At 41.2% G+C, this 27,738-nt stretch overlaps 1 protein-coding gene across 2 annotated transcripts in view; it reads left to right on the top strand.

Moving 5' to 3' along the window:
- kcnn2 (potassium calcium-activated channel subfamily N member 2) overlaps positions 1-27,738 on the top strand; it is a 36,848-nt gene that overhangs the window by 5,963 nt on the left and 3,147 nt on the right. The window contains exons 3-8 of one of the 2 annotated variants that reach the window (XM_061747269.1): positions 9,338-9,756; positions 10,788-10,929; positions 12,103-12,213; positions 12,300-12,427; positions 16,911-16,919; positions 23,101-23,170. In XM_061747269.1, coding sequence (XP_061603253.1) covers positions 9,338-9,756; positions 10,788-10,929; positions 12,103-12,213; positions 12,300-12,427; positions 16,911-16,919; positions 23,101-23,170 — 879 coding nt within the window. The remainder of the gene's footprint in view (positions 1-9,337; positions 9,757-10,787; positions 10,930-12,102; positions 12,214-12,299; positions 12,428-16,910; positions 16,920-23,100; positions 23,171-27,738) is intronic. The other variant, XM_061747268.1, reaches the window with a different exon arrangement.

Consider the following 27,738-nt stretch of genomic DNA (forward strand, 5'->3'; position numbering starts at 1 on the left):
GTCACACCTACGGGCAATTTAGTGTTTTCATTTAAGCTACCACGCATGTTTTTGCATGTTCCGGGAGGAAACCGGAGTACCCGGAGAAAACCCACGCAGGCACGTGGAGAACATGCAAACTCCACACACGCGAGGCCGGATTTGAAGCCGGGACCTCAGAACAGTGAGGTAGATGTGCTAACCAAAGTGACATGTTGAACTTTTTTTCCCTTACGCTCACATCAAAGGGTTTTTATTTTTTGGTTTGGCTGAGGGCCGTTTGTGTGCAGGCTAACGTTGTGATGCTTTGTTTCTTAAATGTGGACTAAAAGTAAATTCATTGGGCACTCTTATGCCTTTGATGTGCATTTAAAATTTGCATAGTATTAAAGTTAGTTACACAAACAGAGCCGATAAGACAAAAGGCACCTTCTAATTTGGTGATTGGAGGAATATCTGTCACACCCTATTGGGGCAATATCATTGCAACTGTGATCTAAACATGAAAATATGTTTACCTGATAAATATAAAACTTACAACTACAATAAACCTTTGTATATGTATTCTTATGCTGAGTTTACATTATGTTCCTAGTGGTTGTCATTTGGTGCACTGTGGGATTTTGGCCTCCTCTTTATTCAATTTTGTTTGAGGACCAGGGAACGGGATGGCCGGGGTCCCACGGCAGGCTGCATTTTGGGTGGGCCACCGGAAACAACGTAAACCAGCATGAAATACATGTTTGGCTTATGTCGTAAACCATGGATCCGCTGTATAAGGATTATAATAGGTTATTGTCAACGCACAAAGTAATGTAATCTAAACTTGATTTTAATTCAGCACCATTTAAACAAAGTAATAAGGTTTTTCAGCTGTCTGCTTGAGCTGTGCTCTACTTTTATGAAAGAGGAGATTCTGATAAAACTACTGCTATGCCCCTCGCCGCTTTCTTCAAAGACCTACTTGATAGTTTTGGTCGTTTTTGTGGCACCATTGGTATGAGTGTAAAACTTGGAAAGATTGATAGAATGTGTCGTGCTGTTTGACATATTTTAAACAGAGAACAAATTTAATGCTATGGCAATTTTTTTTCACGACATTGAGGTTTTGCAGCTTGAAAACACAAAACGGTCTTGAAGTGTACATTATTTTTTTAAGACAACAATATAATCTTGTCTCCATAAACTTTGAAAACAGTGGGACGACATTTTTATGTGCGCATGTGTTCAGTGCTGAATTTGGGCATGCACGACAACACCGTGGGTGACCAGCACAAGGGGTCCTCGGTTTACGATGGAGTCCAAACTCCATCGTTACATCCTCAAGACATAACCTGAATTTGTACGTAAATTGTAACGCACCATAGTCTATCACGAACCTATGCTACTGCTGCAATAACTTCATAATTACAGTAAATAGTTTTTTGAAAAACACATTTAAGCCTTAAATATGAGACTATCATGAATCCAATTGCATAAAAAGCACGCATAGTGAATTTTTCCCTCAACTGTAGGCCTACTTGAGACTTCAGGCTGAAGTCAGGTGACTCCACTGCCTGCTGACCTCAATGTTTTCTCTGAACATACAAGCTTTTGGAGCAGACATACTTCTTTCCCTCCTGACCACAACCCTAAAGATTATTTATTGATGGCATCCTTTAAAGCGTGCTCTGCATGGTAATGCGAACATGTGGGGCATTTCAGTTTACTAAATGTGTGCACCTTGGCCGCAACAATAAAGGAAGAGAGATTTATTCAGGTGCTTACTTTGCTTGATTAAAAAGACTTTATTTGCATTCATGAAACTTGATTTCAGAATGGGGGGGGGGGGGGGATCAAGGGGAACGCACGACAGCTTCAGATTTACACAGCAAAGGGGCCCCTCAGTTGCTCGCTTTGATATCATAAATAAAGCATTGCATTAATGTCTAATTGGGCAGAACCTCTCAACTTTGTTCGCTAATGAAATTGAGCGATTTCATTCTGGATGGCAAGATATATGTTTCCCATTCGACATTACACAGATTAAATATTGAGCTGGACTCCATTAGTTATATTGAGCGTGGGGAAGGCGGTAACCAGTCCCAACCAGCAGGGCAGATGAGTCGTCCCTAAGGCAACCAAAATCTCAAACTTTCCCACCGTGAACTATGATGTCACTCAGTAGAATGCAGACCTGCAGTAAGGTTGCGCCACCTCTCAGCAAATAAATGAATACATAGATAAATAAATAAATAAGTAAATAAGTTGGATTTTGCAGTTTATGCCTGATCCTGTTAACTAGCTATTTCACTAACCAACAGTGAGCATTCTCTTTAGATTTCGGTACTGTGTACTGTGCTGTAATAGCGTGCAGGAATAGCGTGCGGCTCAGGTGAGTGAGCGTACTCGTTGTGAGCACACGACTCCTTTGTCGGCTTAACTGCCAGGTGAAGGTTATTGGATCCAATCGTATTACAAAGAGCTAAACATGAGTGTCTGTTTGGAGCTAAAAGGGGTTCACGTGCCAGAAAAGGGTCAATCCATTGAGAACGACAGGCATCGTACGCTATTTACTCACTTTCCTAAGAGACTGCCTGCATGTACGGCATCTTCAAATAGATTAAACTTGATTCGTTCTTTGTCCCATGGACCACAGAAACAATATTACTGCAAATTTTCTTAATATATGTTTTTCCATGACTGAAATATGACGACGTGAACAATTTACAGGTCGAGGTTTTTCCTTAAATATGTGTTGACCTGACCTTTAAATTAATCATCATTGGAGCATCTATAAACGAAGCTGTGGCATATAGGCTTCATGCAAAGGTGCTGCATTTTGTCGTTTATGTACACTTTCCACCAGGTCTGTGTTCATTCCAGCTTGAAAACAATTTTTCTTTCTCCTGCTCAAGTTGATGAGTTTTACACCAGCTACACCGCTATAGACGAGCACACACTCTATTTTGCTCTTTTTTTTTCTACTTATTAATTATTCTGTTGATGTTTGCCGTTTCTTCCAGCTTGTAAACAAAAACATGAATAAGTGATTTCTCAGTGTTTTCTCACGCCACATCAAATTTGCCATTAGAATTTAATAGGAAATGGGTGCAAAGAGCTGTAAGTTTATAAATGCACGGGTTTCCTGTTGCAAAACGGTCAACAAACATGGAGGAGGTTCTGTTTTAAAGGCCTTACAGAGGGTGTTCAATAAGTTGTATATAATTGGAAAGCTTCACAAATATTTCATATGCGTATGCAGCACGTGACACACGTTTTCCTTTTTTGCCTTCCTTTTTGAATTGTCATACAACACGCTATGTTATGAAACAAGTTGAGACCGACCAGCTCGTTAAAGTGAAAAAACTATTCAGGGCGCCCACTAGTTCAGCGTAATGGTGAGGTGTATTTTCAATCATTCGTTTTTATTTGGTTCTATGCCAGTCCGTTGAAATATGTCTGAACATGAATCTGCTCCCTGGAATGAAAAAAGGTTGGGGACCACTGTACTGTGCTGAAAATATCAATGATGTCCTCGATTAATCGACTTGAGCTCGACTTTCACCACATTATCGTCGACTACGACAAATCTTGTAGACAAAACATATGTTAGCTTGCTAGATGCAAATGAGTCCAACATGACAAGAGGCCGCTGTTTTAGTCTTTGACTCCATGCTTTATCGCTTTGTATGTATTTGTGTGTCATAACTGTTGTTCTTGTGCTGCCATTGAAGAGTTGATGCTCTGTGGTAAAGGGCCCTTGAGTATTGTATTTCAGGTCAGCCATTACCCTAATTGCTTTCAGCCACCGTGTAGGCTCTCCTTTTGCAACCCAGGTCTAAATGTTTAATTACATTGTTTTGCGGTAACAAGCTCTGTAAACGCTTCACACAGGGACTGGCGAGTTGTTTAAAATGGAAATTAAAACGCAGCTTGAGCGCTGTAGAAAACAATACATTTAGCTGGTGTAAAGTAAGTAGGTAAGAGGCGGGAAGCAGGAGGCCGGCTGCCGTTTGTGTGTCTGTGTGTGTCTACATTACACCGGGCAGGTTGGGGTTACACACTTCTCTGACAGATGTCTGCTTGTCAAAAGAGCTCAGTGTCACTATGCTGATATTAACAACAGCCACTGAAAATTTAATTGACGCGTCATTGTGTGTTTAGAGGAAACGGATTGTGGCTTTGAAATAATTATAGATGAGTCGAGCAGGCTTTGTGGGGCCGCTCCAGGGAACTTGTAGCGTGCTCTGTTCTGGTTGTATCAAAGCAGCCTTTGACATGTGTTGAGACGAAGCAGGCGGCTGCAGTCCCATTCATTATGCGTTCATGTGTATTCCTCTTGTGAAGAAAGTGGCATTACACCATATTATTGATTTTTTTTTTTTTACCCATGTTTCCTTTGTCCTTGAAAATGATGAAAATGAGCTTCCAATTTCGCACTGGGGGGGGTGGGGGTGGGAGACTATTCAGCAATTTAATTTTATGTATCACTGCTAAATTTACAATCTAGGTTGCTGATCCCATTAGGCCTCCAGGACTGTTTTCACCTCCATAATGAGAAATCTCAAATTAGACTAAATGGAAACTTGCTGGCAAGGTTCTGACATGAGCTTGGAGTGAGTGTTCCATATGATGGATATTACTGTATCTGCATACTCGAGATTGCTGTTCTGACCTCTTTTCAACATATTTTATGTGTGATTATAATGTAGGGTGCTCAAAGCAGTTTCAGTTTGTTTTTGTAGGCCAACTTGGCTCGATGAAGGCCTGGAGTTGTAAATTTGCAAAATGCTATAAAGTCTTTGTGCAGCACCTCCATTTAATGACCTATCTTTGAACTATGGTAAATTGCAATGTCCCTATCAAATAAATGAATGAGCTAAAATACAAGTGCAGTGGCGGTCGAGCAAAAACTATTCTGTGACGCTCATTGATCGCTCATTTATTCGGCTTTCAATATAAGAAATGATAGGAAATAATAAACATATAATAAATAGAAATAATCTTCTCAGGTTGAACTGTCATTATCATAAAACCTTTAACAATTGTGCAGGTACTGTTTGGAGTGTGCTCGTTAGTTAACATAATAACAAGACACTATCTTAATTTTAGTCACAAATTTAAAAACATGTATTTAATGATGCTGGAATCTTGCTGCATTGAATGTGAGTCAGCTTATTGATGTAGGAGGGGCACACCGATGTTTAAAAAATCTTAACCGATTTTTATAATGTGAGAGCTCGCCATGTGTGTGATACATGCTCCTATAGTGTGTGTGTGTGTGTGTGTACTCCAGATGACTAACACGCACAACAATATTGCTGACATGAGTCATGAGTTTCCTCCCCCAAACCAGATGTCTGTTGTAGTACCAAGACTGACCTGTGAGCGGCACAAGGCATCGTGACTGCCTGAAAATACAAAGAGCAAGAAAAAGTAGTTGGGCACGAAGAAATAGAAGAAGCTAGGATAACTGTTAGCTCATCGCGTAACTACAGTACAATGCGTTTGTATTGAATATGTTTTAACATTTACGCTTGTTGGTCCTAACCGTTTTCTGAACAGATCGGGGAGGGAGAATAACGCTTTACACACCCCACGCCACAGGATAAATGATCACCATAAACTTTAGAACCATCCAATAATCGCTGACTTTGACTGAAGATAGGAAAATGCTCAAATTATACCCGGTTATCGGTAGGCATGTACCCCACTTAAGGTCTCGTGATGTACACAGAGGAGTCTTGTGCGACGAACACCAGAAAGAGGCGAATTTTTTCAATGTTTTGGTCGAATGTTAATTGTACTACTCCAGAGTTTGGAGGTATTTGTAAGCGGATTTTAAATTTACCTGTGCTTTTCTGTATTATGGAGGAAATCTTTGTTGGACACTTACAAGTTGCCTATAAGCCATGACACCATAATGCAAAATAAAGGCCATCCTTCTTGATGTATGGTGTAGTAATATCTAATCTCATAATGGCAACATCATATCATGATAGAATTGTTACTGTGTCACATTGTGAGCTACTGCTATTTTCCTCATTGGGAAATGAATGCAGAAATAGACACCTGCTTTCCTGGGTTCTGGATAAATGGTGCAGGCCGATAAATGGCTACCACTTCCACTGTGGCAGCCATAATTGCTTTATAAATAAAAACATCCCAAAGATTATGTCTTCGAATAGACAATGCAGGCCAACCCACACGAGAATACAGGTCACGATGATGTGTTGGAGCCTTAAGACTTGTAATAAACCTCAATGCTCCATGATGGACAGTTGATCACATTGATGTTTTTTCTTCCTATAAGGCTTCTACTCTTGTGGCAAAAACAGCCCACCGGGAATCATCCCCTTTACTGTATGTTTGCCTATGGACACATTTTGAAAAATACCTGCTGTCAGTCCTGACAGCATGCACATAAGGCAGAGGAGGACCTTAATGGGAGCTCCAAAGGGAATAGCAGGGCGGAAAATGTTGTGGAAGCCAATGCAATTTGATGAGCTTTAATCTGCAACGGAGAGAGTTCCAAATAGTGTGTGAACCCGATAAGAGAGCACTGTGATCGGACTGCTGCCATTCGTTTAGGGTGAATGCACTTGGCTTTAGTAGATACTGTAGTGGGGGGAGGGGGGGTTGGGGTAGTGATGGAGGGTGTTAAATTACAGCCACATTCAAGTCCCTGATGACTTCGCTGGTGGTCACTGGGACCGTCCACTCGGAGGCAAGTGCTTAATGTGGCGGCAGCAGATGTTTGCAGCAATGCAAGTTGGTGTGCACCAGGAAATGCTGACTGCACGTTGCTAATGTTGAACCTTTCTCTGCTCTTGTTTTATTCAAACAGTCCAAGTGGTGAGAAAAATCACAGAAGTGGAAGAAAGCGAAAAAGGTGCCGGTGCTGTTAGAATCCATCTGCATGCATTTATTACTTTTTGGTGCAAACACCACTGCCCTAAGTGCTTTAAATCCTTTCACATTAATATGAAAAATAAGAAAACGTGACTTGAATTGGCAGGGAATTTGTCAGGACACGGGTGTGAAATTTAATACATGACACTTACCTCTCCCGCCCTGTTGTGTTGAAAGCAATTGGCGCTGTACAACAAATATTTTATTCTTCACACCAGACTCGGTTATCCATCAAAATATCTGTTTGCAGGATGCCGTGTCACTGGGTGAAAGTGCGCATAGTTGCAGCATTATCCCGCTGTGCTGGGTTGTGCACTAGAGGCACAGGAGGATAAATGGCAGAAGGATAAAAGGTGCTGGTAGTGCAATTTACTGCATTTGAGTGCAAACCCCACTCCCCAAAGTGCTCTAAATATTTTTACATTAATATGAAAAATGAGCAAGTGTGGCTTAAATTTACAGCCTTTGTGTGGGTAAGTCACATGGAAAAACAATCAAGCCATCAACTCAGTCACGATATTTGACCCACCTGCATCATTTATTGACATAATGGGAAAAATGGTTTAACAAAGATAATGTTCAGTTTCAATTCACGCTGCCAGAGAAACTTCGATGTAACAATATTCCATTCATCCATTTTCTATACCGCTTATCCTGTTCAGGGTCGCGTGGAGCTGGAGCCTATCACAGGTGACTTCGGGTGCATGGCGGACTACACCCAAGACTGGTCTCAACTCGCAAGTTAATCTCAGGGCACATATAGAGACAGATGATCATTCACAGTCACTCTCACACCAAAACTGAGTGGGAACTGAACCCACATTTGTCTACACTGAAGTCAGATAAATGTGCCGCTACGCCATTTGTGACTAATTTAACAATAGTATTTTATTATTGTGGTTGTTGATTACAGTCGTGCGTCATACTGTATTTGCAAACTCTTATTGTATATGTACAGGAAAAGGGAATCTGTTTATTTTGTATTTATTGCAGTCTTGGACTATAGCAGCGTGGCATGATAGTGGTGAGCACATCTGCCTCACAGTTCTGAGGTTCGGGGTTTGAAACCCAGCTTCTCTCTACGGTGTCTGTGTGTCATTTGGCTGTTCTCCTTGTGTGGGTTTTCTCTGGCTACTTCCTCCCACATTCCAAAAACATGCATGTTAAGTTCACTGAATACTCTAAATTGTCCATTAGTATGAATGTGAGTTGTTGTTTATCCAAATGTGCCCTGCGACTGGCTGGTGACCAGTTCAGGGTGTGCCCTGCCTAGACTTTTATAATTCACATACTCATTCCCACCACACTTCATTTGTACAGCCGGGTTCACAACCCTTGTCCTGCATGCGTCTTCTCCTGTCCTTGTCCTGTTCTAGCTTGTCCTGTCCTTCCCTCACAGGGTGTAGCAGCCCCATGCAACACTCATATTTAATGTTTCATTGTTGTAGCTAATGTAATGACTTACTTTTCTCATCCTGTTTACAATTAGTGTTTTGTCTTTTGTCTTCGTTTTGCTCGCCCCTCTAGAAACTTTGTTCTGTTCAACTGATCGACTCTGATTCTCAATAAACTTCAATTATAATACGAAGAAACCACAGCTTAAAAACTCCACTGTGACACAGTCAAACTGTTCCGGCATAAAAGGGATACAGATCCTCCATTCTCCTTGACCTAACTGCCGAACAGGACAAAATAAATAAATAAAAGAAATTAATTTTTAAAAAAAGGGTGCGCCCTGCCTCTCACCCAAAATCAGCTGAGATAGGCTCTAGTTGGTGCTAATGAGGTGTATAGAAAATGCAGGGGAGATGGCTATTCTCATGATTTAAAGTCGAATGATTTGGAGCAATGTCAACAGTGACAGATTGAAGTTTCCACATGGCCCAAGAATTACAATAACTACTGTACAATAATAAGAATATTGTTAGAACACCCCCCATTCTGTAACCAGTGAATTTATGCAATAGCGGATTCTTTTCATAGATCTTGGATTTCTTTTATTGCTGCCTTTCCTGAATGTTGGCTTGCATTTTTATGGGGTTGCAGATTGTCAGAGTGGAATGCTGCAAGCTGTTTTATCGATCATCAAGCAGGCACGCGATTTCTTGGCGAAGGGCTTTTTGATTCCCATTTGTTGTAATACATTAGTGTTCTTTTTCATTAATTTGTACGTGCATGTCAATGTTAGATCAATACGTAATTTATTTGTGGGAGGAAATTTCTAATTTGGGTTTTGACCTGAAACAGTATTTGTATTGGATGTTGGGCAGGATTGTTGGGCATAGTCACAATCAATTGTCTCCTGCACAATGTCTTGGACCAAATCAGAAATAAGAGTCCTTCAGTAATGTGAGGTGAGAAATGTACTTTAATGACCTGTGGCCATTAGTGACATATTGTTCAGAGGCTTTAATGATTTCCTATTGTGTCACAATGATGAAAATGTTGGCTGCTGTTTTCACAGTTATTTATGGTGGACAACGCAGCCGATGACTGGAGGATAGCCATGACGTACGAGCGCATCTTCTTCATCTGCCTGGAAATCCTTGTGTGCGCCATCCACCCCATCCCGGGAAACTACACCTTCATTTGGAACGCCCGTCTGGCATACTCCTACGTGCCATCCCAGAGGGACGCCGACGTGGACATCATCCTGTCCATCCCCATGTTCCTGCGGCTGTACCTCATCGCTCGCGTCATGCTGCTGCACAGCAAACTCTTCACGGACGCCTCGTCTCGCAGCATCGGGGCGCTCAATAAGATCAATTTCAACACGCGCTTCGTCATGAAGACCCTCATGACCATCTGTCCCGGGACGGTTCTGCTGGTCTTCACCATCTCTCTGTGGATCATCGCGGCGTGGACCGTGAGAGCTTGCGAGAGGTGCCTGGATCCATTTTTTTTCTCACGCAGTTCTGTGCCACTCAGCATCAATCATTGATAACACACAAAAATTGATAATTTCTATGCATCCAAGAGCTCAATTAGTATACAGCCATAAAGTGTAGTAGAAATTTAAAGCATCCGTTCTCAGACACTGTGTGATTATCTTCTGTTTTGTTTATTGGGGAAAATTTTTTGAAATTGAATTAGGCAGCACGGTGAATGCGTGGTTAGAGCATTCACTGTGGTTTGAATCCTGGCGCTAGCCTTCTTGTGTAGTAGGGGCCGGACTTGCCTGCTAAATTCCGATTAGTTATTTGTGCTGGCACTAACGAATGACTTCCGAATCACAATTAAAAGATGCTGTATTTCCAGCTAATGAAAAATCCAATTAGATTATTTGAAAACTATCTATTGAACCGGAAAAAGAGCACACTGGCGCGTCTTGGCTGCCGCTTCTTCCTCCAGAAAAGTTATTTAAATGACTTACTGTCCGCGATTGGCTGACGACCAGTTCAGGGTGTACCCCGCCTTTCACTCAGTCAGCTGAGATAGGCGCCAGCACACCAGCAACCCTAGTGAGGAGACGCAGTTAAGAGAATAGATGGATGAATGACTTACTATAACCAGGATCCCTCGTCATACCGTGACCAAAGGTAAAACCCGGGTTGGTTTCGCGCCCTCCGTAAATCCTCGCTGGCTGGGTAACCGGCTAGCTCTCGTCATCTGCCACGTTCTCCCATTCATTCTACCGCTAGTCCACCATGCTACCCATTGTAATAGTAATAGGTTTAAATAAGCCATAAATAAAGCATAATAAAAGTTCTCAGGTTTTAGCATGACCTGTCACACAACTGTAAAAAGAAGATACCCACTAATGTAAAACATTACAACAGTGAACCACAGGTCTGAATGGTTGTTTGTCTATATGTACCCTGAAATGAAATGAAATTCTGTGCGAGAAATGCCGCAATGTAATGTCCCTGCATAAGAAACGCTGCTAAGCCTGTTGTATCCATTATTTATTGTAGATACCATGACGACCAGGACACCAACAGTAATTTTCTAGGGGCCATGTGGTTGATCTCCATCACCTTTCTTACAATCGGATATGGAGACATGGTCCCAAATACGTACTGTGGAAAAGGAGTCTGCCTCCTGACTGGCATTATGGTGAGAACATTGTCATTGCTTTGACAGATGCTACAATATATGCAAAAATTCGGGACAGCTGGAAATTACATCAACGGGAAGTGAAAATGGAAGAAAATATGGAATTGCTTTTCACACCTTTCCACTCTTCTACAATATTTTGAAGTCTGTGGGAAATGTTGCCCATTCATCCAGAACAACATTTGTGAGGTCAGAGCGAGGGGCTGGCTCACAATCTCTGTTGTAGTTCATTCCAAAGGTGTTTGGTGATTTAAGTTCTTCCACACCGAGCTCATCCAAGCATGCTTTTATGGATCTTGCTTTGGACACTGGGAAACAGAAAAGTACCTTCCCCCAACTTCTCCTGAAAATGTAGAAGACTACATTGGCCAGAACAATCCAGTGGTCTGGTCCAACTCTTAATTGATTTAATGACTTACTATGCTTTAGTCCGTCCATATAATGTATTTGATCATATACCATGCATTGTATTTATAGTTGTTTGGTTGTTGTATTTTATGACAAGGGGATGAAGAAAACAACTTCCCTACTATCTCCACCAACTTGATTGGTGCTTTAATCCAGTGGCATAGCATCTACACTGAAAGCAAAAGTACTTAATTTTCAGTGACACATGATTAAAAGGTGGTAAACTGATTTAATTCCCTCCTTCTCCTTGAAAATATTCAAATAATATGTTAAATACATTTTAATCATGTGCAACCAATGTAGGTTTGAATTAAGTAAATTCAAATGACTTTTTTCAGTATAGTTGATGTAGTAGTGTTTCCTGTAGTAGTAGATGTAGCTGCATAAGTACACTGGGGAGGGGATGCGGGGGGTTTTGGTTGCACAATGTGCAATTGATGTACATGTTCAAATTAAGTAAATTCAAAGGTCCTTTTTTTTTTTCATCGTACTACTACTACTACATCTGCTACAACTACTTCCACATCTACTGTACATCTATTATCATATCTATATTGGATTTTCCTCTGAAATTTTGAACCCAAAACATGTTACGCCACCACCCTTAACCTCCCCCCTACACTACTGCCTTCCTGGACTTGTCTATTAGAATGTATGAAACAATCCAGAAGATTCACGTTGGGATACATGGTGCTCATTACATTGGAACTTATTTAGGTGAAAATGAGTTGCATATAAAGTGGGACTTTACTGCCTATTTCCCAGGGTGCAGGCTGCACTGCCTTGGTGGTGGCTGTGGTGGCAAAGAAGCTGGAGTTAACCAAAGCTGAAAAGCACGTTCACAATTTTATGATGGACACCCAGCTGACCAAACGAGTGAGTCATCCCTCCATGCCCGCTTCTGTCGGCCTGATCACTTGCATCGGATTTTGACTAAACTTGTGCTTTGCTCGGCCCTCCAGGTGAAAAATACAGCTGCGAATGTTCTCAGGGAGACGTGGCTCATCTACAAGAACACCAAACTGGTGAGGAAGATGGACCATGCCAGAGTCAGGAAGCACCAGAGGAAATTTCTCCAAGCCATTCATCAGTAGGTGCCACACTTCTCACGTGCTATGCCCACACCTTTCATTCAGCCGAACCTGAATCCTGAATTGTTTGACACCTGTAGCAAACTAAAGAACTCTCATGTGTATTTGAATTTTTTTCCCCCTCATTGACTCACTTTTATTTCACAGCTAACGAGTTGATCTGGCTTTGCGTGGGCTCTGCATTGCAATATGCGCTAGAATATGCAAAGGTGATAAATGTATGTAAATCACTCTCGGCACCACGTAAAACTAAGAGGCTCTTGTAATCCATTTAATATTAAGAGCACCGTTAAGAGTTGTCAGCATAAAAAGCTGTTAAAAAGACTTCTTGCAATGAGTTATGTACAACCCCATTTCCAATGCAGTTGGGACCTTGTGTTAAACATAAATAAAAACAGAATACAATGATTTGCAAATCATGTTCAACCTATATTTAATTCCTACATTCCTAAGACAAGATATTTAATGTTCAAACTGATAAACTTTATTGTTTTTAGCAAATAATCATTAACATAGAATTTTATGTCTGCAACACGTTCCAAAAAAGTTGGGACAGGTAGCAAAAAAGACGGAGAAAGTTGAGGAATGCTCATCAAAAACGTGTTTGGAGCATCCCACAGGTGAACCGGCTAATTGGGAACAGGTGGGTGCCATGATTGGGTATAAACAGAGCATACAGGTTTTGGAGAAACATGCTGCCATCCAAGCAACGTCTTTTTCATGGACGCCCCTGCTTGCCAGACTTGCAAGACAATGCCAAACCACATTCTGCACATGTTGCAACAGCGTGGCTTCATAGTAAAAGAGGGCGGGTACTAGACTGGCCTCTGCAGTCCAGACCTGTCTCCCATTGAAAATGTATGGCGCATTATGAAACGCAAAATATGACAACGGAGACCCCGGGCTGTTGAAGAGCTGAAGCTGCACATCAAGCAAGAATGGGAAATAATTCCACCTACAAAGCTTCAACAATTAGCGTCCTCATTTCCCAAATGTTTATTGAATGTTGTTAAAAGAAAAGGTGATGTAACACAGTGGTAACCATGACCCTGTCCCAGCTTTTTGGGAACGTGTTGCAGCCATAAAATTCTAAGTTAATGATTATTTGCTAAAAACAATCAAGTTTATCAGTTGGAACATTAAATATATTATCTTTGTAGTGTATTCAATTAAATATAGGTCGAACATGATTTGCAAATCATTGTATTCTGTTTTTATTTATATTTAACACAACGTCCCAACTTCATTGGAATTGGGGTTGTAAAAACATCCTGGTTATATGCGTGTGCGTATGTGTTGCTGTGGAGATGAAACATCGTCACAACTCATTTTGCCGTGAAGTATTGATTCATGTGTTGCTGTCACTGTGGATGCGTTGAGTCTGGCGCCAGGCTGACCTGAGCGTTTTGTTGTTATGCTTTTTCTAATGGGCTCATTCTCACTCTTACCTGGCAGCTGGTCTTTCAGCCCGAGCCTCAGAGGATAGCCAAAGTGCACTGTGAGTCCACTAAAGTATCGATCGTAGCCTCACCTTGCTCGTGTTTTTTCTCCATTGACATAGAGGCTTCTTTCAGCGGCAATCAGCTCAGTGCTTTGTTCAACTAAAGGTGACTGACTGTGCTTTTATTTAGTTTTAGAACCGCTGCTGTTTGTATGTTTGGTCACTCTCTGTTGTTTGATGTCTGTAAATGGGCCTTTGTGTGTAACTTTCATTTGACATATCCGTTCATGTTTTTAAGGCCTGTTACTACACAAAATGTCTGCTGCTGCTGCTGCAACCCACATCCACATTTGGCGCTGTTTATTCAGGCTTGTTTTTTTACAGTCACCTCGTCGTGTCACGATGCCCTCGCAGTTCGAAGCGATGTTGTGATGATGACACACAGACCTTGTCCCTAAAGCTGAATCTATAAAGGAAGCAGATTGGGCAATTGGGAGGGAAAGAGTCACGTCCAGCGCCGCGTGGTCGTCTAGCGCTGAGTCTCCTGTAGAGTAGAGATTGTTAACGTGCACAATTTGTTGTGTACTGCATGTGTGTGTGTGTTATCTTTGAGCGCCTCAAGTATTGGCTGAACTGAGTGCGTTGCTTGTATCAAGATGAATGTAGGACAGGAAATGGCCATCAGCGAGTAGATCAAAGTAGCGGGTTAGAAAAGACTGTGCTGCTCTGTACGCAGTGCGTTCACAAAGTATTCAGACACCCTTTAATTCTATCCCATTAACCTAAGGTATACATTGGATTTATAATTGTCTATCCACTGTAGAGATTTGTATGTAAACACAGAGCACTGCTTTAGTTGGATCATGTTCTCAACAGGGACCAAAAATGGTATCCCCTGCTTCAGTTTGGATGAATTTATGACATTTTTATCTCATATCTTAGGCTACTGTCATTCAAAACACAGGTAACAGTTTAATCGAGCTAACCATTATTGGAAGATCCTCTTTCTGTTGAACAACTTTAACGGTGCATATATGTAAGTGGCGGGCTGTGCATTTGGTACCTGGGACTTCAGCAGGGACTAATCCACTATCATGTCGCACTTATAGAAACCCTCAATTCTTAACAAAAACACAATATAACTGCAGCCAACTGTGCCATATATCTCATCTGGAGCAGTTCAGAATATGTTTTCAATAACATACCAAGATATTTTACAAAATGTAAGGTACATAATCACCGGCAGCGCTGATTAGTAAATGTATGCGTGTGTGCACATCACTCCAGACGTGTATAGTTAGTTGAACTTGGCATGCGCTTGTCAACCATTTAGAGGATGTAAAAAGGCTGATATTATTGTGAGAGCTGGCCCTGGAGAATTTGAAATCTCATTGGTTAAATAAATAAACAGTGCTCATATATTTTAAGCCAGTACAACTGATTCTGAAGGCCCTGGGCAGATTACAGTATATTGGCACGGCATTACACATAGAGGCTTAAATCTAATTGGACAAAAAACTCTGACACCCACAATTCCACATACTGTACACATACTATAAACTGCAGCAAAGAGAAATGCCACAAAATGAAAAGAATAATATGAGGGAATAAATAAAAACAATTGGAACAAATATTAGAATTTAGGTTGTAAATGTAGGCCAGTACTTATGATGGTGTTTAGACTAGCAGAGAAGGCCTTGTTGGCCCTGATGGCTCACCACTGATATGAATACTGTATGACATAAATGCATAGAGGAAACCGAGTGACATTCATTGTATTTTTCTGCAATCATGCCTTTTAATTTATCAAATTTGTTATAGAAAGACTAAAATGATTTAAAGAAAAAAAACATTCCACCCTAAAAGAATCTACACTCAGGAGTTAAGTTAAATGTCACATTGATGTAGCAATCATTCAGCTACTTTTCCACTGCGGCGTACCAGCTCAACTCCACTGCAGGAAATTGCAAAAAACCATGCCGCATTGAACGCATCAGTCAGAATGAGACACACTAACAAACAATGGAAGAGCAGGTGTGTCTTGTGTATTTAATTCTTGGTTTGTGGCTGTTGTCATGCAGAGGAGACTGAGGGAAACATAAAAACGGACTGCTGCAGCAAAGTGGAGATTGTGGAGTCAAATCCTGGAGCAACATGATAAGCTATTGTTCGCATTTGTTTTCATTTGTGTCATTTCTAAGCGTGTATCCTCAAATGTTACAAGGACAATGACAAATCCATAATCTATTTTGTTCAGAAGTGTTGCAGTCCAACCACAAGAACAAAAAGCAAGATTTGAGGAGTTTGAGAGCAGGTCAAGAACAAGGCATGAAGAGACAGACACCATGTTAAGGCTACAGTAGTATTATAACATATGTAGTAATCTATAAAATCTGAAAATAAAATGTTGTCTGGAATACTTAAAAGAGGCACACTTGGAACCCTAAAGAAATAGTACCTCGTAAAACCAGGAGTAGTGCTGGCTTATTACGAAGAAAAATCATTTCAAGTGGTACAACAAGGGCCTGAAAAAAATGAATAAATAAAAAAAGCTGAAGGAGTTCGGAATACTTTGAGAATGCACTGTGTGACGTGTGGTGCAGCAATGTGAAACCTGAAATCACATCGCTGTGAGACGTCCTCCCTCGTGGCTGTAAAGGATGTGAGGCGCAAACAGCTGTAAGGCCGTTAACGCTTTGAGGCACCGTCTGTCTGTTTGGCCAAGCATAAGCATCCTGACGTCAGCAGCAAGGTTGTTTTCGTCGCTTCAGTGTCTGTGCGATGGCTTCGTGTAAGAGGGGGATTGGACGCAGTGAAGAGAGCGAGCACAGCAGCTAACAAGAGATACTGCAGAGAGATAACGCTGGTTACTGAAGCAATAAGTCAAGGCGGTCGAGATGAGGTTTGCGCAGCAGCCAGACTCGAGAGAAACAGATTATTTTGCCATCTGAGTATATGTCTATATGATGTTGCAATAATTCATTTGTCTACTTCATGTTTCCTTTTTTTTTCCTGTTTGTTGTCTTCACTCAATGCAATAGAGCTCGAAAGTAAGTGTTCGCCTCACATTTAGATCCAGACCTGTTGTGTGCATGCTAACGAGAGCTTGTCCTTGAACCCGATAGTATGACTAAAAATGACACACCCTCATTTGATAAGTGAAATTCATGCCGTAGTTTGTTTTTGTGATAACACATTTTGCGTTGCAAGCAAATCGCAATTACACTGATTTTATGACAGAGGAGACACACACTACGCAGTGTCAACACACCAACAGATGCCCGTCAAGTGAATTTCAATTATCAGTGATGGAGGGTGTTCTTCTTTCCATTTCTGCATGGGTGTGATGACAATTTGATCTTTAATCAGAAAGCAACTGATTAAACGACAATCAACTGTGCTTTCATGTACCAAAGGATGACGACTAGAGCTCTACAGCTAGCGAGTGCAACATTTTTCCACCATATCCCTTGTGTTTCGTTGAACAGCTTTGTCAGCCGGATCAGGGCTCGGGGGTCATCTTTCGGTGTGTGGAACCATTGTTTGGCCTGCTCCTACATTTGCAGCCTACATTTCCTCTTATTTCTCTGTTGGATGGCACAGCTGTCGCAAAGATGATGGCGGCAGCTGTCATACACTGGCCTTTCTTGAAACCTATAGGTCCTTTGAATAGTATGTTATAACTTCAGTGGGAAGCATACAAAAGGTGAAGCATGTTCAAACTGAACTATTTTCTAGCAATATGAGCATACATGTGCATACATAAATCAATAAACCGTGGACAAACATTTTATTCTCCCACATAAATTCTATATTTTTCTATAATTTAAAAGCTGTGATGTGGTTAGAATGTTTATCGGTAAAAGTAAGAAATGTTAATAACACTTCACCAAAACCCAAATGTGTATTTTTCCTCTTACACTATTATTAGTTCTTTACTTTTCATACCAACCCTACTGAATTATCATAAACACAGGCTGTAGCAAAGTCTGTTATTATGACATAACAATGCAGTGGAACCTTTGCCATCGTGATTCTCATGTTTGAAGACTAATGACAAAATTGTAATATGTATGTTCTGTTGCATCTCATCTTTTGAACATTATTAATTTCAGTGTGAAACAAAGTTGCCCAGCCATGTTGGGTGAGTGGTTAGCACATCCGCCTCACAGTTATGAGGTTGGGGGTTTGAACTCGAGCTTCGGCCTTCCTGTGTAGAATTTCCTTGCTTGCTTGGGTTTTCTCCGTGTACTCTGGCTTCCTCCCACATTCATCTGTTAAATTGATTGAAGACTCTATCTTGCAGAGGTGAGTGTGAATGGTTGTTTGTGTGCCCTCCGATTGGCTCACTCATAATAAGCAGTATAGAAAATGGATGGATGGAAGAAGTTAACCACATTAAGTATTGATAGTATAGTGTCCAAACAATTTAACACTCCGGGCTGTTTTTTTGTTGACAGTCTGCGACAAGCTGGGTTTTCCAGCGCAGTGAGTTTGTGTCCTTGGAGATGCACGCCATGGAGTGAAAATTTGGTGGAAGAAGGTCGATCTAAATTCACGCCTGCTCAGACCACGTCTGACTTTTGGCACACTTTTAGCCCACTGGGCTAATACAATTTTGGTGAATTTGATCGGAGCAAAAGCAGTGTGTGGTGAATATCAGAAGTATTCCATTCATAAATATGTGAAAAGTGGGAATTAGATTCATTGTAGAATGCAATTCATTGAATGCATTATTATTATTAAACCTTTAAATCATCCACTGGCCGGCACAGCAGCGCATGGACGATCAGGGGTGGGGTTAGGTACATGAGGGCTACGGACATATTTAAGTCAAACAGCGTTTATCACCAGCTCTTACTGTATTTAATAAGGGTACCCGCTCACATTGTCTGTTACCACACTGGCCAAGAACAGTGACAATGCACCGATCGCTGTTGCATCTGCCGCCGTGTCTGATTTACACCCCTTGTTTTCAATTATGAAGACACTGCGATGATGATTAGCGGTGCAGATGTACCTTTCGCATGTCAATTTTAACATTTGTATTTATCGTACATGAGTGTAAATGTGAGTTAATCTCTGTTATTATTGAAATAAAAACTATAAAAAATTCTAAGTGTTGATACAATTGTAATCGCTGATGTCCCTCACTAATCCTTTTTAACATTCTTAATTGTTTTACAAGTGCAAAAGGTTAACAATAGTAAAATGTAAAAGCAGCTAAGCTGGAGCCTCTCCCAGCTGACTTTGAACGAGAGGCGGGGTACACTCGGGAATGATCGTCAGTCAATTTCAGGGCACCTATAGACAAATAACCATTCTCACTCACATTCACAACTATGGATAATTTAAAGTCAGTAAATCTAATATGCATGTTTTTGCAATGTGGGAGGAAGCCAGAGTAAACACCACTTTCCACTGTGCTGCCTCTCTGTTTACGTATATTAAAATGCTTACTCTTACGCTTTAATGATATTTGTGATGCAAGTGTGTTGCATCACAGACGGCGCTTTTTAAAGGATTCAAGTTATCACTGTTATGTTATGTTCCATCCATCCATCCATCCATTTTCTGAGCCGCTTCTCCTCACTAGGGTCGCGGGCGTGCTGGAGCCTATCCCAGCTATCATCGGGCAGGAGGCGGGGTACACCCTGAACTGGTTGCCAGCCAATCGCAGTATGTTATGTTCAAAATCTGAATTTTACGACCTCAGAGAGGTTCGACTTTAGAGGTTCCACCATATCCATTCCATTAGAGGCGCTTTCCCTTCCCACCCCCAAGGTTAACATGGGAGACAAGGCGAGAGCTACGCCAGCAAAGCGACTCTATGTGCCTTTTAGCTGCGAGATATGCGAGGAGAAACGCGACCCAAGAGGAAGGTCAGGCCGAAGCCAGCGGCCCATCATTTGCGCGGCCGCGTGACAGACGCCGTAAAACTGTCAGCTAAGATGAAAGTATGACTCGGTGGCGCAAATGTCCACGTCGTCCTTTTATGAGCTAGACAAAATAATGAAGAGGGCCACGATAAAAGTCTAAATAAATAATAGCACACAGCGCTAACAAGGAGAAACACGGCGAGAGGCTTTGTGTTGCTTGGCTCTCCTGATGAATAGCAAGCAGATTTAGAGGCTGTTCCTATGCACGGGCGCCCATGGCGGGTGATTGACCGAGGAGAGGGGACGCGTAGGGAATAAAAGACAGGGCGAGGCGGACTCCCTGCGCTGACCTCCACACTGTTGTCACTGCTATCGGTCATCCAGCCGAGTCCTACATCAACTGAGGCCAGGCTCGTGTGACTTTGAATGCATCGTTACATATTGTCCGTCACACATTTGATTGATAAAGATGGTAGGAAAAGTCACATTTTTGGAGTCATTGTAGTTGCATATTGGGTGTTTTGGTGTCAAGGCTCCTTTGGCGCCCGCTGTTGGTCATGTGTGTGCCTGTCCCCTGGACAAAGAGGCTCTTCCAGCGTTTACACGAGAACACGCGTCAGCACATTTAGTTCCCTTGTGGTTGTGCAACCATTTACATGACTAAATGATCCTATAAGTGCATTCAATTTATCTAGAGGTTTATTGATGGAGATTTTCTTTCTAAAGGCACATGTGGTGAAAACTCGACAGCTGTTTTTTTTTAAGGTCACTGAAAGGAGAATAGCAAATTAGTACAGGTGAATTATAATGTGTGCAGTAGTTACAGTTCAGACTTGAGGAATACATGTTTGGGGGAATTGATAGATTACAATAAAATATATAACAAAAACTACAATTACGTCAACATTTAAATAATTTGTTATTTGAATGCAATTTAAAATTCAATGTTTTGGGGTTGTTAAATTTTAGTGGAATAATAATGATATAATTAAATAAAATATATAAAATATAATTACTCTTTTACCTAAATTATTCTTGGGATGGAAAATTAAAGTAAAATTTTAGCTGCAGATTGACTTTTGGAGTTGTTAAAAAATATTTTTGTAATATAGTTAAAGATACAGTGCCTGAAATAAGTATTTAACACGTCACCATTTCTCACTAAATATATTTCCAAACGCGCTATTAACATGAAAATTTCACCAAATGTTGGGAAACCCCCAAGTAATCCATACATACAATGAAAGTAGAACAAATGAGCTCAGAAATTAAGTTATGTGTAATAATGTGATATGACACAGGGAAAACGTATTGAACACGCCAACTGGTATTTATTTATTACTTTGTACAAAACTCTTTGTTTGCAATGACAGGTTCAAAACGCCTCATGTATGGAGAAACTAGTCGCATGCATTGCTCTGGTGTGATTTTGGCCCATTCCACAAGCTGTCTTCAAATCTTGAAGCTTCCGTGAGCTTCTTTTATGGACCTTTAGTTTCAGTTCTTTCCATAGATTTTTGACTGGATTCAAGTCAGGTGAATGGCTGGGCCATTCTAGCAGCTTTTTTTTTCTTTGAAATCAATTGAGAGTTTCCTTGGCAGTATGTTTTGGATCACTGTCTTGATGAAATGCCCATCCTCATTTCATTTTCATCATCCTTGTAGATGGCAGCAGATTTTTATAAAGAATGTCTTGGTACATTTTCCCATTCATCTTTCCTTCAATAATGTGATGTTTACCAATACCATTTGCTGAAAAGTAGCCCCCACACCATCATGTTCCCACCTCCATACTTCAGTGTTGGTATGGTGTTTTTAGGGTGATGTGCGGCGCCATTTCTCCTCCAAACGTGGATGCATTATGGCATCCAAACAGTTAAATTTTGCTCTCATCAGACCAGACTCATCTCCAAGTATTTAAATGGCTTGTCCAAATGTTGTTCAGCAAACTTTAAATGACCTTTGACATACTTTTTTTCCAGCAAACGGGGTCTTGCATGGTGAGAGTGCATCACTCACTGTTTTCCTTGTGAGAACAGTATCTGCTAATTCCAGGTCTTTTTGAAGCTCTCCACAGGTGGTCCTCGTCTGTTGGACAACTCTTCTGATTATTCATTGCATTCCGCTGTCAGAAATCTTGCGAGGAGCACCTGATCATGGTGGTGTGACTGGCTTTCCACTTACATATTAATGCCCCATCTGTGCTCAGTGGAAAGCTCAGAAGCTTAGATATGCGCCTGTAACCAATGCCATCATAATGTTTTGGAACAATTACTTTGCGATGGTCTTGAGGCAGCTCTCTGCTCTTACCCATCATGAGATGTGTCTTGACTCACACCTTGGTAATGAGACCTTTTTGTAGGTGTTGTCTTGGCTTTCCATGCCTTTTTGCACCTCCTTTTCTTCATGTGTTCAATACTTTTTCCCTGTCTCATTTCTCATTTTTACACACAACTTCATTTCTGATCTTATTTGTTCTACTTTCGTTGTATGTATGGATTACTTGGGTTGTTCCCAACATTTGGTGAAAATTTCATGTCAATAGCACCTTTGGATATATATTCAGTGAGAAAAATGGTGACGCGTTAAATACTTATTTCAGCCGCTGTATATGAGATAACTTATATTTACCTAAATTGTTCCTAGGAATACCAGTTAAATGAATGTCATAAGCATATACTGACAGATGGAGGTGATAAAATATCAATACAATTTTAACAAATGAAATGATTAAGCATGTTTATTAATTTGTTTGGATCCACTTTGCTTAATGAGGCCATCTCAAAACATCACACACTTTAAAACTTATAGTTTAGCAACCTGGGGGGGCATAAATCCAACATCATTCCTCTTTTCAGAACCATTCACAAATATACAGTACATCAACCCAAAAGTCTCACTTATAAAAAGCAGCAAAAAAGGATTGCAAGTATGATTTTGCATCTGCAGGATGTCCAATCTTTTTATGTTCAGATAGATAGTCACTGTCACGATGTTTTCACAAAAAAAAGAAAATAAATGCAAAAGACTTACTGTATTATTTTTTGTCAAGTGGCAATTGAACCTGTACCACATTAAAGTGCACTAGTGCTCCATTTGAGTCCATTTCATAGCTGTACAAGTGAAAAGCTCTACAGTAGCGCGTTCCCTTCTTGAGGCTCCTTTCCACTTGCATGCAGCTCCAACCAGAGTGACCCCTGCAAACCCTTGCATTCTTTCTCATTACACACACATCCTTGTGCATGACCCGGGCCCGTGCTGCGTGTGTATGCCCTGTGTGTGCACAAAGCTAACCCCACCCACTATTGATAGCAGCGTTCATTTACTGGCCTATGGATGGTCTTGTGTTCAGATTGAGAAGTGTTAAAATGGAGCAACGCAAGCTGAATGACCAAGCAAACTCTCTAGTGGACCTTGCCAAGGTAAGATATATGGACTATAACAGATATCTGCTGCATTGCACATGAGAAAAGACTGATACACTTCTCTTCTTATGTGTGTGTTGTTGTGGCGCATGCCACGTCACTCTTCAATCAAAGTCTACAGGTGTCAAATGAACAGACAGGCGTTTCACGTGTGCCAATTCTGGTTCTCTGCACTCATCTCGTCTTTTCTTCCACAATGTGTTTTGACAATTACTGCCCCCCTGTGTGTGTGTGTACTGTGTGTGTGTGTGTGTGTGTGTGTGCGCGTGTGTACTGTGTGGGTATTCTGTCAAGGTTTGTCTCCAGATGCACTAAACAGAACCTTTAAAGCCCCCATATTTTGCCAAACCAACTTTTTCTACTATTTGGGATGTAATATTCTCTCTTTGGTGCCACAGTAAACATGTGAAATATGAATTAAAGTCATCCGTCATCATTCCTAAGTTCCAGACGTTTTTCTGCCAAGAGGCCTGAAATCAGGTCATTTAAATTTTGTCGCGCTTATCTACGACACTGGTGAAGATCTCCGCCTTCCTTTTCCGCTCCCGAGCCAGCGCTGTCAACACAACAAACGTGGGCTCTCGCAAGTGGGTCTTCTACACGGAGGCAACCAAGGGGGCGGTCTTACCCAAATATGAACAAAGCGGATACAAACCTGGTCAAACAGAAGTACAGTGGTGTGAAAAAGGGTTTGCACCCTTCCCGATTTCTTATTTTTTTGCATGTTTGTCACACTTAAATGTTTCTCTTCATCAAAAAAATTGAAATGGTAACCAAAGACAACAGAAATAAACACAAAATTCAGTTTTTAAATGAAGGTTTTTATTACTAAGGGAGAAAATAAATCCAAAGCTACATGGCCCTGTGTGAAAAAGTGATTGCCCCCCCCTATTAAAACTACTGTGGTTTATCATACCTGAGTTCAATTTCTCTAGCCACACCCAGGCCTGGTACTGCCACACTTGTTCTCAATCAAGAAATCACTTAAATAGGACTTCTCTAACAAAGTGAAGTAGACAAGATCCTCAAAAGTGAGACATCATGCTGGGATCGAAAAGAAACAAATGAGGAAGAAAGTAATTGAGATCTATCAGTGTGGAGAAGGTTAACCCATCCATCCGTTCATTTTCTGAGCCGCTTATCCTCACAAGGGTCGCGGGAATGCCGGAGCCTATCCCAGCGATCATCGGGCAGGAGGCGGGGTACACCCTGAACTGGTTGCCAGCCAATCGCAGGGCACACATAAACAAACAACCTTACATTCACACCTAGGGGAAATTTAGAGACTTCAATTAACCTACCATGTGGGAGGAAACCAGAGTGCCTGGAGAAAACCCACGCAGACACGGGGAGAACATGCAAACTCCACACAGGCGGGGCCGGGGATTCAACCCCAGTCCTCAGAACTGTGAGGCAGACGCTCTAACCAGTCCCCACCGTGCCGCCAGGAAAAGGTTAAGTCATTTCTAAAGCATTGAGACACAGTGAGAGCCATTATCCACAAATCGTGAAAACAGAACAGTGGTGAACCTTCCCAGGAGTGGCCGGCCGACCAAAATTCCCGAACAGCGCAGCGACGACTCATCCAAGAGGTCATAAAAGACTCCACAACAACATCCAAAGAACTGCAGGCCTTACGTGCCTCAGTTAAGGTCAATGTTCATGACTCCACCATAAGAAAGAGAGTGGGAAAAAATGGCCTACATGGCAGAGTTCCAAGACAAAAACCACTGCTGAGCAAAAAGAACATTAAGGCTCGTCTCAATAATGCCAGAAGACATCTTGATGATACCCAAGACTTTTAGGTAAATACTCTGTGGTCTGACGAGACAAAAGTTGAATTTTTTGGAAGATGTGTGTCCCATTTCATCTGGCATAAAATTAACACCGCGTTTCAGAAAAAGAACATCATACCAAAAGTCAAACAAGGTGGTGGTAGTAATGGTCAGAGGCTGTTTTGCTACTTCAGGGCCTGGTAGACTTGCTGTGATAAATGCAACCATGAATTCTGCTCCTCAAGTTGAAATGAACTTCTTCCACCTCTGAATAGCCGAAGAAAAACAAAATGAAGACTTTGGAGTGGCCTAATCAAAGTACTGACCTGAATCATATTGAGATGCTGTGGCATGACCTTAATAAGGCAGTCCATGCTTGAAAACCCTCCAATGTGGCTGAAATACAACAATTCGGTACAGATGAGTGGGCCACAATTCCTCCACAGCGCTGTAAGAGACTCATTGCAAGTTATCGCAAACGTTTGATTGCAGTTGTTGCTGCTAAGGGTGGCCCAACCAGTTATTAGGTTTAGGTGGCAATCACTTTTTCACACAGTGCCATGTAGGTTTGGATTTTTGTTATCCTTTAATAATTAAAAAAAAACATGTAAAAAGCATTTTGTGTTTAATTGTGTTGTCTTTGACTAATATTGTTTGTTTGTTTGTTTGATCATGGGGAACAATTAAGTGTGACAAACATCCAAAAGATTAAAAATCAGGAAGGGGGAAAATACTTTTTTCACACCATTGTAGCTGCCAGAGGGGCCTTTTCTGGATACTCGGATGACAAAACCAAGGTGCTTTTTTTAAATGAAATTGACACTTTTATACTAACTCCATGTTAGAGAGTCACTCTATGGCGGTCCAACTAGCTTTAAAAAAAAAAAAAACTGGACCTTTAAGGCCAAGACCGGGAAGCAGGCCAACCTGACACAGCAGAACCAGTAAACTGAGAAAAAGAATTTCTGGGTTCTGATGATTCACACACACACACACACACACAGAGAGAGAGAGAGAGCAAGCGTTTGACATTCAAAAGAACACTGCAGTCAAACTGGATCTGATCCAGCATGTCATGAAGTCTAATATTTGGCCATGTGCTAGAAAAACAGCTGCAAGTGGGCTTTTATATGCACACAGCAGCTGGTTTTTGGCCCCTTTGTTGTAAGAAAGTGTTGCCACAAGAGAGCAGTGTAGATGCAAATTGCGCTTCGTGGAGCTGCGGTGCCATTTGCACCTCCGCACATTATGTGATACATTTAATAGAGCACTTTTCCTCCACTATTTTTTCAAATAAAAAAAAAAAGATGCTCAATTGAGTGAAAGTGGATAATTTCCCATGGCACGGTGGTTGGGAGTCACTGCTGAAGAGGTTGAGTTTCTCATATTATGAAGGCCTTTATTTTCTCATATATGGCCAGTACCAGGTAACTATTAGGTTAAAGGTGTTTATTAGATGGGAAGCCTTGCTATGTACAAATCCTTCCATCCATTTTCTATAGCGCCAGTGTCGCAGATTAGCTGGAGTATATCTCAGCTGACTATAAGCGACATGTGGGTTACACCCTGGACTGGCTGCCAGTCAGTCACAGAGCACAGCCAGACAACCATTCACACTCACATTTACACCTATGGACAATTTATTTTTTTCCAGGACAGAAAAAGTCGCAGCATTTGTAAGTCAAGGTACCACTGTATTTCCCATGCTATATATGCTGTGTTTTTTTCCGCACTGGAACGCCTTGTTTCTTGGTGGGGGAGCTATACAATGACGGTATATTCACTGAAGTTATCCCGACTCTGTTACTGTCTCTCTTCAATAGTCCTTTTTCAAAGTGACAGTTTCTCTTCAATAGGGGATTTTTTATTATTATGTTTTTAAATAAATGAACCTCGCTATCCATAGAACATGTAAATGTGTGTGAACAAGATGCACCAGACGAGCTGAAAGTATACCGTGAAACTCAGCGGCACTTTTTTTGTCATCTCAAGGTCACACAAGGCTAATGTACCAAACATGTACCTTCTCTTAAAACATGAGCCCTTGTGGCCCGTGTCTCCGCCGGCAAATATGTTGCTTTTGCCTGCTTCTGGAGGGTACAGCTGTAAAGATAAGTAATGTGCTCATGTTATTGAATGTGCCTCCAACCATATTGGATGTGGTGTTCTGCTTTTAACCTTTACTCCTCTTTGGATACACTCTGTTAGTTCTTACTACTTTGGGGCTTGCTGCTTTTTACTTGGCTTTGCTGATCAGCTATTACCGTTTAGTAGCAACAAGGTTATTTTTAATAGGTGGCAATAACATGACATTGACTGTTTCATTTAAGTACACTGCCTTTTTATAGGGCACTCGTTGAAATACAGTTTACCAGTCATACCTGTATATGACTTATATGCCGATAACTTTTTCACAATACAGTGGAACCAAATCTGCCCTATCACACTGGTTGACTTGTTGTAATTCCAGGCTCAAACTATCACTATTGTAAAACATTTTTAACTGTCATACAAGTATACAGAGAAGTTCACTACTGTATGATAAAATAAAATAAAGTGAAACTGCTCACCCTTTGTAGAGAAAGGGAACAGGAAGGTGTTTGCAGAGTGATGCTGTGTGGAAGTAGTAAATTCAGTGAGTTGAAATCTTGCATCCTGTCGTGCATTACGATGGTTTGAACTTCAAAATTGGTTTGACTTATGAGGAGAGTCTCTCCAGAAAATCTTGAAGTACAAATTGTACAAATACTTCATTCCACTGTATTATTGTATTTATTTTGGGCTTGGCTG

This window comes from Phyllopteryx taeniolatus, chromosome 15 (genome assembly GCF_024500385.1).
Source record: "Phyllopteryx taeniolatus isolate TA_2022b chromosome 15, UOR_Ptae_1.2, whole genome shotgun sequence".
Classification (NCBI taxonomy): Eukaryota; Metazoa; Chordata; class Actinopteri; order Syngnathiformes; family Syngnathidae; genus Phyllopteryx; species Phyllopteryx taeniolatus.